At 63.1% G+C, this 11,543-nt stretch overlaps 2 protein-coding genes across 6 annotated transcripts; one reads left to right on the forward strand and one right to left on the reverse strand.

The window, feature by feature from the left end:
• Window positions 1-1,075: 1,075 nt before the first annotated feature.
• On the reverse strand, window positions 1,076-6,626 carry RHBG (Rh family B glycoprotein). Of its 4 annotated transcripts, none has more exons than XM_054806494.1 (10): window positions 6,372-6,626; window positions 4,814-5,000; window positions 4,237-4,387; window positions 3,951-4,098; window positions 3,475-3,641; window positions 3,128-3,265; window positions 2,837-2,970; window positions 2,529-2,650; window positions 2,130-2,203; window positions 1,722-1,919 (listed from the first exon to the last, which is right to left on the reverse strand). In XM_054806494.1, exons 1-10 carry the CDS (start codon window positions 6,550-6,552, stop codon window positions 1,854-1,856), a joined length of 1,368 nt encoding a protein of 455 aa, XP_054662469.1. In that variant the 5' UTR covers window positions 6,553-6,626; the 3' UTR covers window positions 1,722-1,853. The 4 variants fall into 4 exon arrangements, 3 of the variants coding, with proteins under 3 accessions (XP_054662467.1, XP_054662469.1, XP_054662468.1); XR_008574382.1 differs by having other exon boundaries at window positions 1,870-1,919; window positions 2,529-2,727; XM_054806492.1 differs by lacking the exon at window positions 2,130-2,203 and having other exon boundaries at window positions 1,076-1,919.
• A 2,134-nt stretch (window positions 6,627-8,760) lies between these two features.
• On the forward strand, window positions 8,761-11,536 carry HAPLN2 (hyaluronan and proteoglycan link protein 2). Of its 2 annotated transcripts, none has more exons than XM_054806501.1 (6): window positions 8,761-9,075; window positions 9,301-9,414; window positions 9,679-10,029; window positions 10,247-10,363; window positions 10,479-10,664; window positions 10,802-11,536. In XM_054806501.1, exons 1-6 carry the CDS (start codon window positions 9,030-9,032, stop codon window positions 11,083-11,085), a joined length of 1,098 nt encoding a protein of 365 aa, XP_054662476.1. In that variant the 5' UTR covers window positions 8,761-9,029; the 3' UTR covers window positions 11,086-11,536. The 2 variants fall into 2 exon arrangements, with proteins under 2 accessions (XP_054662476.1, XP_054662474.1); XM_054806499.1 differs by having other exon boundaries at window positions 8,934-9,068.
• Window positions 11,537-11,543: the final 7 nt, after the last annotated feature.

An 11,543-nucleotide genomic window follows, 5' to 3' on the forward strand; every position in this document is an offset into this window, starting at 1 on the left:
GTGGCACCGGCGAGCGGTGCGTGCCAAGGGGACGTGGGCACGTGGGACGGGTCCTCCCCCGTGACCCAAGCGTGGAGTGGGACCGGGGTCTTTGCACGGAGCGGGGACAGCAGGGACGGAGCCGCGTGGCCCACTTCCCAGTGTTTTGGTGTGGAAATTCCGTTGGCACCGAAGCATTTAGCAAATGTATTGATTTCCCCAGGTTTTCTGTAACAAACAACTGAAACTGGAAAAGTTAAAGTGATGGTTTGACTTACATCAAAGTGAGAAGTTTTGATTTCTGTTGTGGAGCGATCCTTCAGACTCCAATTTTTCTCTAATTTGATTTAATTCTTTTTAGAAAGGATGAAGAGTTCTGTTAAAAAGTGATGTTTTATGGTCAGCCTGCAATCAAAGGATTGTTTTTGGGGTTTTTTTTGCACCTTTGATAGAATCATTTAAAAAACCTCTATGTGTCTCAACAGCAGCAAGTATTAAAACAAGATGGTCCCAAACGTGGCCACTTCGGCTGGGTAGCAAACCGCTTACCCTAAACCTCACTGCGCTGGCCCTGAACCCCCTGTTCCCTCTGCGTGGGATGGGGCTGTGTCCCCCTCGCCGGGGGGACGGTGCTGGCAGCTGGGGACACCTGCGCCCACGGGAATCCCACATGGCGAGCGCCGGAGTCTGGCACTGGAGGTGTGAAAGCGTCTGGCAGCCGCCCCCGGGCTCGCAGGACGTGGGTCCCCCCCAGGCCTCCTTCCACCAGGGACCCCCCGACACGGCCACCATCGCCCCCCCCCGGGTGCCCTTTGGGGCTGTACCCCGGCTCCAAGCACTCCAGGACCCCCCCCTTGGCTTCCCCTGAGCTGCCACATTTTCGGGGTGCTCGAACCTGCTCCCGGGCAGGAGGTTTAGGGGCTGCTGCCTGTACCTGGGGGGGGGGGGGGCATGTGGAGATGGGGTGCTGGGTGCTGCTGGGGTCCTGGAAAGCAGGACCTGGGGGCTGTGATGGCTGGGGGAGCATCCCTCTCCCACTGGGGCTGAGTGTGGGGGGCACTTTCCTGTTTTGAGGGGGGGAAGGGTGGGCTTTTTCTTGACCCCAGTGCAAGGTGATGAGCGGTAAGGGGAAGGCAGGGGTCACCCCTGTGCTGGGGACCCCGCTGTCACCCTGGTCTCACCCCTGGGTGCTGGCTGCTCTGGGCTGTCGCACCCTCTGGTGGCCAAGGCTCCAGGGGGTACCCCCTCGGGGGAGCGGGGGGGGCACGGGACGAGGATGGAGCAACCCCTGAAACCCACTGCATGGGCATCAGACTTTGGGGTGAAGGGGGATCCTGGGGCATCCTGGGGGCTTTGCTTTCCCCCCTGGAAAGAAACCTGAAGGAAACTCAGCCGGCAAAGCTGGGCAGGTGCCGTGTGAGTTCACTGGCTACAAAAGATCTACGTGTTTTAATAGTTGTGTGCAAAAGTGTCTGTAGAAAGTCTCTGCTGCTTTCTGTGGAGCCTGGTATGCCCCGTCCCCGACACAGCCTCCCCCCATCGCCTTCCTGTCTTCCGAGAGCAGTAGATGGGGAAACTGAGGCACAGAGCAGAGAGGGAAAGTGGCCGAGCCAAGTCTGGACACGCTGAGGTGTCCCTGGAGCAAGTGGGCTCGCTCCAACAGCAAGCGCCCGTATCACTGCAGCATCTCTTCACCCTGCGAAGGCCCGTGGGCACCCGACTACTCCCAAAACCTTTGGGACCAGGACCTGGCTCCACACGGGGACAAGCCTGGCTGCTGGGAAGGTCAGGCTGCCAGCAGCTGCCCGGCACCGGCGATGCTGGCAGAAGGTCGAGCCTGGTGGTGCAGGACCTCACCGGGGGGGTCGGGGTCGTTAGACCAAGGTGCTGGTACCCGGCTCCTTTCTGCTCGCCCCGCGGTCGCATCCTTCCTCGGCCACCTGCGCCAACGCAGAGACACGGAGAGGGGCAGAAATGGGCCCTGCGCGGGGCAGATCAGGACTGGATGGGGGGCACCCGGGGGGCTTTAATGAAGCTGGCTCCCACCCCAAACGCTGCTGCAGGAGGAGGGAGCGTATCGGCAGCCGGGGAACCATCCGAGCCCTGCTGCTGCCTGAGCCCCGTAAACCCTTTTTTTACCCCAGCTTTACCTCCCAGAGGACCGTGTTTTCCAGGTACCGCGGGTCCGGGGCAGACCTCAGCCCCTTCGTTTTCAGGACGGCTCCTGAGGATGCCGAGAGCCGGGCGAGGGCGTCTGAGAGCGGGGCGGCCGGCCCGGCCCGGCTCCTCTCGCCGGGCTTCCCCTGACATCTAGCGGCAGCACCGGGCTGGGCAGCCCCGGCCTCGGCCCCTGGGCTGTGCGGGGCCCCGGGGGGCGGCCCCGGCCCCAGTCCCAGCCCCGGCCCCGGGGGTCTGCGCAGCACCGAGCACCGCTGGTCTCTGCCCACCCCGGCTGATGGGGAGGATCCACTTTGGGGCTTTTCCCCCAAATCCATCAATTCCTTTACCCCTTGCACCCTCCGTCCCGTCCCACCGGAGGCAAAACTCACCGGTGAGGAAGCCACCGAGCGTGGCCAGCAGCAGGGTGATGGGCAGGGCGCAGAGCTGGCAGAGGGCCTGGTCGGTGGCCGTCCGGCTGCCCTGGGCCACCAGTGGGAACACAAGCTCCAGCCTGCAAGCCGGAGCGCGAACAGGTTTTTGGGGAGCTTGTTCTCCCAGGCAGGGAAACGGGGGGCTCCGCTCGTGGCTCTGGGTGATGTAACAGAGGGTGCGTGGAGCATCCCCGATTTCAGGTGTCGTGGTGGCCCCGGTTTGGGTGCATGGAGTCACTGGCACCCCCGATTCTGGCTCTTCTCACCTGCCACCATAAGCATCTGCAGTGGCCAGCGCCGTCAGCAGTGTCCCCAGCAAGGCGCCCAGGATCCCCGGCAGCCCGTGGACGTTGTGAACCCCACACGTGTCCTGGGTTTTCAGCCTGGAGCGCAGGACGGGCTGGGGAGAGCATTAAGGAAGAGCCAGGGTTCAGACGGGGGATGCTTGCCCAGGGAGGCTGCGCTGCAACTTGGTGTTTGCAGGTTTGGGGGCTGCAAACCCCAAAGGGCTCCCCTGAGTTGGGACTGGGGTCCTCGGCTGTCCCGAGGTGACTCACCGTGAGGAATCTGAAGCCAAGCGGGGGGATCAGGCCAGCCAGAAACCCCGCAATGAGGGCCCCGAAGGGGGTGACCAGCATCTCCCCAGCCATGCCCATCATGGCCACGCTAGCCAAGGTGGCATCCTGGATCTGAACCTGATGGAGCATGACATGGTCGGGGGAGTTGGCTCCGTGGAGGACATCAGCATGGAGTTGTGGGGATTTGAGCTTCCTCAGGTCTTAACAAACCCGAGAAAGCCTAATGGGCATCCCCTTTTGCCCTGGGTGTATTCATGCTCACCATCCCTGCAGGACAGGACGTGGGCAGTGCGTGAGACTTGGGTTTGTCCCAGGAGAGGACCTACCATCTGCAGGGTGCTCTCCTCGTAGAGGACAGGCAAGAGGACAAAGGTGGCCAGGGTGCTCGCCGCCAGTGAGAAGTAGGTGTTGAGCACTGCCCAGGGCTCGGTGTTGTGACGGACCGTGGTGGCTGAGGTGAAGCTGGGCCAGAAGATCCACAGGTAGATGGTTCCTGCGAGGAAGGGGAACAGGCAGGTTTTGATGTTGGGGTTGATCCCTCATGGGAAAGAAACTACTGCCAAGAGATGCAAGTGGCCACAGCTTGCAGCGTGGGAGATTCAGGGTGGACACAAGGAAAAGCCTTTTCCTGGAGAGGGTGGTGCAGCCCCAGGACAAGTCCCCAGGCAGGTGGAGGATGTCTGTCCTTGATGGTTTGCAGAATTCTGCTGGTCAAAGCCACAGCCACACTGTCCTAATGTTGGTGATGGTCTTTCCACCACCATGTCTATGACTCCAGTGTTGTAGGATTTGAGCTCCGTACCAACCACAGCAAAGACATCTGGCTGGTGCCCCGTGTCCTGCTGCTCTTTCCTCTTGTCCGTATGGGGCTGGTGCAAAATCCGTGAAACCATCAAGCCGAAATAAGCACCGAAGGTGTGGACGGTCAAGGAGCCCCCGCTGTCGCTTACCTGGTGAGTACAAAAAAACACCGTGCAGGAAGGGGGGGATATGGGATTTGTCTCTACAGACAAGGTGGGTCTTGACATGAGGAGGCTGAACCCATGGTCACCTCCTTTCTGGTGCCCGCCCCCAAATCAGTGACTTACCCCCATGAGACTGAGCAGGATGTATTCATTGAGAGTGAAGAGGGTGACTCCCAGCAGGGTCAGCAGCAGCATCTGGACGGGGTTTCCCCTGCCCAGAACAGCTCCGGTGGAGATGAGAATGGCTGCGGTGCAGAAGTCGGCACTGACCATGCTGGGAAGGAGAGGGAAAGCGTGGGGCTGGACCCGGCGCTGCCGGGGAGGGGCGAGCACGGGAGCTGGGGAGAGTGGGGCTGGGTGGGGGGAGACAGTTGCTGAGCCTGCAGCCCGGACCCTGCGTCCCACCGCTCCCACAAGCTGAACAGGCAGCTCGATCCTTGCGATGTCGGTGACAAAGGGACAGCCAGGCTTGAGGCGGGCGGGGGCCAGTGTGCCCCCCTAAATGCCCGGCTGTAACCTTGGCAGTACTTACATGGCCCGTACTAGCGTGGCACTCAAATAACCCAGAAACCTGGTCCTACTTGTCCTCATAATCCTCCTCCAAAGCAGAGCTGTGAGTTTTACAGAGGAGGGAGCCAGTGTGCCAGGGCTGGACCTGGGAGGAGCGTGGCCGGGCAGCGGCAGCCCCCTCCTGCCTTACCTCTGAGCTCCCACGTAAATTTTGCCGTTCAGGAAGAAGTATAAAAATCCCTGGATGAGTACAGCCCACTGGATGGCGAAGGCCACGATGAGGATGCTGATGGCCGTGCTGCCCAGCCCGTAACGGCTGAGGAAGGCCACCAGGAGCCCGAAGCCAAGGAGAGCTTGGAGGTGGACATCCCGGAAACCTGGCAGAGCAGAGGCAGAAGGATGGGTCTGGAGGCGTCGAGGGCAGGCAGCCACCCTCCTGCCTGCCGCTCCCCGCCCTGAGGGGGCTCAGCCAGCCTGGTTTTGGGGAGCTGAAGGCTTCAGCCGATATAAATCAGCCTTGCTCCATCTACGTGTCTCTGGAACCGAGGTGGATCTGGTCTTGGATCTCCCTTGGAGATCTCCAGTGGAGAGCACGAGCGGTTGTTGCTTCTACTAGTGACAGGTAAAGCCGTCCCCGCCTGATGCGGCCCCTGCCATCCCGTTTGCAGCCGCCCTGTGCGGATGCCTCAGGACACGCACGTGGTTCACCCTGCAGCCCAGGAACCTCTCGAGGCGGCCGAGAGGTGGGTGTTATGGGTGGGTGCACCCATAACAGCAGCGCAAAGGTGGGTCTGAGATGTCAGCCACCCCCTGGGACCTCTCTGCTGCCCCTGAAAACATCCCGTCCCGCTTCATGGGGACAAGGGTGAACAGCAAACTGGGACCAGGCAGAGGAGAGGGGACCTGATTCTCGCTTAGGCTTAAACGCCCTTTGCACCCCTCGGCTGTGCCGATAGCTGCGCCCCGTGTGCCGGAGCCGTGAGTCACCGCCTGCGCTGGGTGGGGATACATGGGCAGGCGAAACCGGGAGAACATGCCTGCTGCCTGCTGCCTGCTGCCTGCTTCCTGCCCAGCGACTCAGCTCTGCTCAGCTCCCCTCCCTCAGCCAGGGCACTCCGGAGGTTCCTTTCCAATCGCCTGCCTTGCCCCTGCCTCGGGGTCTGTCCCTCACGTTCCAGCCCAGGATGAGGTTCACAGAGATGCCGGGCGTGCAAGAGGATGCTCCCGGCAGGACGGACCCCCCCTGCCCCACGTTGGACGCTGCGGCAGCACGGAGGGAGCCGAATCCTCCGTGAAAGGGGCTCGGTGCAAATCCCTTGGCACTGCAAAACCCAGCAGGTCGGTGGGAAGTTTTGCAGACCCCAAATTACCAGGAGCAGCTGCCGTGTTCCCCCCCGCTCCCCGGGATGAGAGCACAATCCCGGGTTTATCACTGCACCGAGTGATCCCCTCTGCACTCCAGCTGCTGAAACGTGTGTCCTAGACCCAAATATCCCTGGTTTGGACCCGACTTTGTCCAAGCATGTGGGAAATCCTTGCAGCACGGCTGCTTTCCACCCACCGACCCCTCCTCGGTGGGATGCACCGGTACCCCAACCCTGCGGCTTGATGTTCCCCCTCCTCTGTTTCACGGCGTGACAGGTCTGCCGCCCGGACCGAGCATGGTGACGTCCCGTGCCACCCCCTCAGCGGCGCCTGGGGACCAGGCAGAGCCGCTCTCTGCACCCACCCGGGGTGGGGGTACTCACGGGGGTGCTGAAAACCCGAGTCCTGGTTTTTCCAGCTGCAGTTCAGCTGCTGGGAGCAGAGGCTGGGGCTGCCTTCGGGGCTGTACCGGACAAAGACGGCGAAGAGGATGATGGTGAGGATTTGGAGGAGGAAGCACAGCCCGGAGAGCCGGAGCCTTGAGGCGGTGGTGTGCTCAGGCATGCCGTGGGGTGGCCGGGGCAGGTGAACCCCCTGAAATCAGGGAGACACGAGGAGAAACTCGCTGGGGCTGCAAACTCCGCCTGCCAGGGCAGCTGCCAGGTCCTGCCCTCGCCTCGGTGCTTCCTACGGGCGGAAGAGCCGGCCGGGAGCAGGACGGTGCTGCCAACACGGAAACCCCAGGCTGGCCGCCCCCGGCACGCCTCGGCACCTAGTTTTTTACCACATCAAGTGACTCAGGCCGCTGTGCCGGGGGGGACCATGCGGGGCTGTCGTTGTCAGCATCCAGCTCAGCTGGGCATGAAAGGGTCAGGGTGGGATTTGGGGTGCAGGGGGGAGGAAGGCATGGCTGGGGGATACCCGAGGTTTCAGCCTTTCTGGAGGTTTGGCAGGGGAGAAACGTGATGGTTTTGGGGGATCAGGTCAGACAGAGGAGATGGAGGGTGATGCAGCACGCGCAGAGGGACCAACCCGCTGCAGAGGTGCCGGGCTTTGGCAAGCTCGGCAAAGCCGGGTTTAAATTCCCTGGTGAGAAGGAAGAAATGACAGTTCGGGGGGGGGGGGGGGTGGTGACAAGGTTACCTGTGGGGCTGCGTGGGGAGGAGGAGAAGCTGAGCCTTGAAAAACAAGGGCAAGAAGCGGAGTCAGAGGCTGCTGTTAGGCAGGAGAGGTGGGGGGGAGCTGGGACACGAGGGTTCCCTTTGCTTTTCTTTGGCTGCTTCTGCATTCGCAGAGAGGTGTTTGTAATGCACCAAGAGCGGGTACAAATTCCAAAATGGGAGAGGAAGAGAAAAGGAGCCGAGAAGTCAAACACAGCGTGCGTTTGGGAAGTGACTCGGGTAACTCCTTTCCACGGCGCCGTGCCAAAGTATGATCTCAGATAAGCAGCGTCGGGCCGGGGTCGTGCCCTGACGCCGACGGGCTGGGGAAGGGGAATGAGTCACTTTTGGAGGCCGCGGCGAGTGTCCTGCTCGGGGCTGTGGTTTTGTGGGAGCCAAGGGGTGTAGCTATTGCCTTCACTTGGGAAAAATGCAAGAAACGACTCGGCCGGTTCGTGGTATCACGGAGCTGGGAAACGGCATCCTCCGGCCGAGGAGCCCTGAGCCGCTGCCCCGGGGCCAGGCGCTGCTGGGGGGCGGTGAGGGGGGGTGCTCAGGAGCTGCTTTTGCAGCCCTGGGCATGGGAAGTGCAATGGAGGGAGATCAGGGGTGCTCTCTGAGCAGCCACCGACCCACACGATAACCGTGGGGAGATGCGGGAGAGGAACGTGCGGTGCTGCTGTGGGTTTGCCTTTCTCTGCGGGGCTCTGGCCACCTTTTGCTCATTAAAAGGAGCCAAAGCACTGATCGTTGTGAGCTGGGAGAGCCTCGGAGGCTTCCAGTCCAACCTGCCGGCATCGAAGTTAGGGCAGGTTATTGCATTAACCCCTCGGTCCAAATCTGCACAGGGGCTGCGCCGCGGGGAGCGGGCTGGGGGCGAGGGGCTGGGGAGCCAGCGCACGCACTGGTGCCGCTTCCCCCGGGGGAGGTTTGTTTTCTGTGCCGTGCGTGCCACGGCGAAGCCGGGATCACTGTGTCCTTTGGTGCCGGGGGACAGACGCTGCTTGTCTTGTGTCTCCTTTGAGAAGAGCTTCCTCCACCCCTGGAGATGGACCCTGGGGGAGGGAGAAGATAAGGCAGCGCAGAACACAGCCCCATTGTGCGCCCGTGTTTTGCTCCCGGCAGCGTCCCGGCCCCAAGGTGACGATGGGGAAGCCTCTCCGATGCCTTTTCGCACGGCAGGAGAAGGCTGATGGGATGCAGGGACCTCCGCCCCTTGCACAACCCATGGGAGCCCCAAAGGATGGGAGCAGCATCCCCCCCATCAGAGACTTGGCGGGGGGGGGGGGGCATAAAATTAACCATTGCCCTGGTGTCTGTGGGAGCAGAGCGTGCCATCCCGGCACCGGGGGCCGATGCGGAGGGGAGGCTTTGCTGGCCCGGGGGGCTGCCGGAGCCCTGTGCGGTGCTGGCATTTTCCCTGAATTCCCCGACGCTGCGGCCTGCAAATAAAGGGATGTTTGTTAGCCGGGCGCACTGTGTTTTGCCGAGCAGAACAATAAAGAGAAAGACGCTCACAATGGGAAATTGTGCTTCCTCCTCCCCGTGCGTTCCTCGGGGAGGTGTTGGGGGAAGAAAAAAAAAAAAAAAAGAAAGCGGGAAGAGACGACGACAGGGCAGGGAGCGAGGGCACGGCCAGCGCTCGCCGCTCCCGCACGCCATGGGAGCAGACGCCAAGGGACCGCGGGGCCGCGGGGCTGCCGGGACATTGCCCGCCCCGGGACGGTGACAGGGCAGGGGCTGGCTGGGAGCACCCGCTCGCTGCACCCCCTCTTCCCGGCACGCCACGACGCAGGTTTGAGTTTTCCGGAGCCCTCGACCCCGCGATGGGGTGGCTGTGACGGAGACGGGACGGGGCAGGACGTGTGCTGGAGGCGTTGGATGGGAACGGTGGCTCCCCAGAGGACGCGGCTGGGGACGGTAAGAGGTGCGGGGGCACCGGGGAGGAGGGTTGACACGTTCTCTTGGCCCCATGTCCTGCGAGGGGATGTCCCCTGTGCACAGTAAATGCGGGTGAGCTCCCAACGGAGCACGGCCATCCATCCGCCCCACGGCATCCCCGGCAGATGCCCCCCCCCCCCACGTCCCCCGGTCCCCACCGAAGCAAGCGTACGTCCTGCCACGTGTCCCTGACCCCTGTGCTCCCCCCCAGGCGCCGTCCTGCCCCCAGCTCTAAGGATGCACCGGCTTCTCCTGCTCGGCTCCCTCTGGCTCTTGGCGGCACCCCCAGCATCGAGCATCTTCCAGCGGCCGACGGGGAGCCCGGGTAGGGAGCAGGGCCTGGGGGTAGGACAGGGCGCTGCCGTTTGGGGTGGGTGCTGGGGGAGGGAGATGATGTTGGGGGGGGGTCCCTGAGCTGTGCATCCCAGGGGTTGCAGGAGGGGAAAAAAGGAGCCGGGATGGGTGATGGAAACCAGGCTGGAGATGCCGATGAGGGTCGAGGGGTGTCAGGGGAGGCATCGGAGGGGCAGTGGGGCCACAGCGATGCTCCGTGGTGAGCCGACGCTGAGGCAGCCCGGGCGTGCTGCAGCCCCCCCACGCCTGCAGTACCTGCTGGAGCCCCTCCACGCCGTGGTGCACACGCAGCGGGGTGCCACGGCCACCCTGCCCTGCGTCCTGCGCGCCCTGCCCCGCAACTACCGGGTGAAGTGGAGCAAAGTGGAGCCGGCCAACTACCGGGAGAGCATCATCATCATCACCAACGGGCTGTACCACAAGAACTACGGGCCGCTGAGCCCCCGGGTGCGCCTGCGGCACAGTCACCGCTACGACGCCTCGCTCACCATCACCGACGTGGCTCTGGAGGACGAGGGACGCTACCGCTGCCAGCTCGTCAACGGGCTGGAGGATGAGAGCGTCTCGCTGACGCTGCACCTCGAAGGTGAGGCTGGGCTCCCTCCTGCCACATCCCCCGGGGACGTGGGGGAGAGGGGACCCTGGGCTGGGGGGGGTCCACGGCTGGGTGCCTCCACCCCTCGCATCCCCTGTTGCAATGCCCCATGCCCCAGCCTTATCTTCAGCACCAAATCCCTGGGGGTAACAACCCAAAGCCTCCTCGGCGAGAGAGTCTCCTTCACCCTCCGTCCCTGTCCCCACAGGCATCGTCTTCCCCTACCAGCCCAGCAACGGCCGCTACAAGTTCAACTACCACGAAGCCAAGCGAGCCTGCGAGCAGCAGGACTCCCGCCTCGCCACCTACCAGCAGCTCTACAAAGGTGAAGCATTAAAAAAAAAAATAATATAACAACCCCCCTTCTGCTCCAAAACGTGCCTCGCTGGGGCACAGGGGAGGAGGAAAGCACCGGTGCTGAGCCGCCTCTTGCCCTGCAGCCTGGACGGAGGGTCTGGACTGGTGCAACGCCGGCTGGATCCTCGACGGGACCGTCCACTACCCCATCATCAATTCACGGGAGCCGTGCGGTGGCCGCCTCCTCCTGCCAGGCGTTCGGACCTATGGGGCCAGGGACAAGCAGAAGGACCGATTCGATGCTTTCTGCTTCACCTCCGCTCTTCAAGGTAGCGCTGGGGTCCCCCGTCCCTCCCATAGCTGCACCGAACCCCGCTGCCCGCCTGGCTTTGCGTCGGGGCTGGGGTTGTTCCCGGGTGGCCGTCCGCGGTGGCTGCTCACGCGCCGTGTCCCCGTTCATCCCCAGGCCAGGTCTACTTCATCCGGGGCCACCTGAATTTCAAGGAAGCCGGGCAAGCGTGCCACAACCACGGGGCTACCATCGCCAAAGTGGGGCAGCTCTATTCCGCCTGGAAGTTTTCCCAGCTGGATCGCTGCGACGGGGGGTGGCTGGCGGACGGCAGTGTGCGGTACCCCATCACCACCCCCCGCGAACGCTGCGGGGGGCTGCCGGACCCCGGCGTCCGCAGCTTCGGCTTTCCCAGCAAAGAACTGCGGACCTACGGCACCTACTGCTACGTGGGGAAGTAGGAATGCCGCGAGGAGCGGTGGGGCTGAGCAGAGGGGACGGTGGTGGGACGCCAGCCCTCGTCACCCGGGCGGAGAGCTTGAGGCGGGTACGTGGTGGGGGTCTCCCGGTGATTTCGGGTGGTTCTGTCCTCCGATGGAGCAATAGAGCTGGGTTTGGGTGCTCAGTGCAACCTCTGATGGAGCTGCTCCCCGCACCCCAGCCTGCTTCAGGGCTCGTTGGGTGTTCGGGGCTCGCTGGAGAAGCCAGACCCATTGCTGGGCCAGGGAGGGGGTCTAATCCAGCCCCCCCGACAGGCAGCACAGGCTCCCCGTTCCCCAACCCCGGTGCACCCCTCGCCCCATCCTCGCTCCCTGCAGCCACGAGGACTCTGGCTGGTGCAAGCGCGCTGGAGGGCCGGGCATTAACGAGCGTGACTAATGGAGTTTCGCCTTCTCAATTAATAAAGCGGTAAAGCTGC

The sequence above is a fragment of the Grus americana genome, chromosome 29, assembly GCF_028858705.1.
Source record: "Grus americana isolate bGruAme1 chromosome 29, bGruAme1.mat, whole genome shotgun sequence".
Classification (NCBI taxonomy): Eukaryota; Metazoa; Chordata; class Aves; order Gruiformes; family Gruidae; genus Grus; species Grus americana.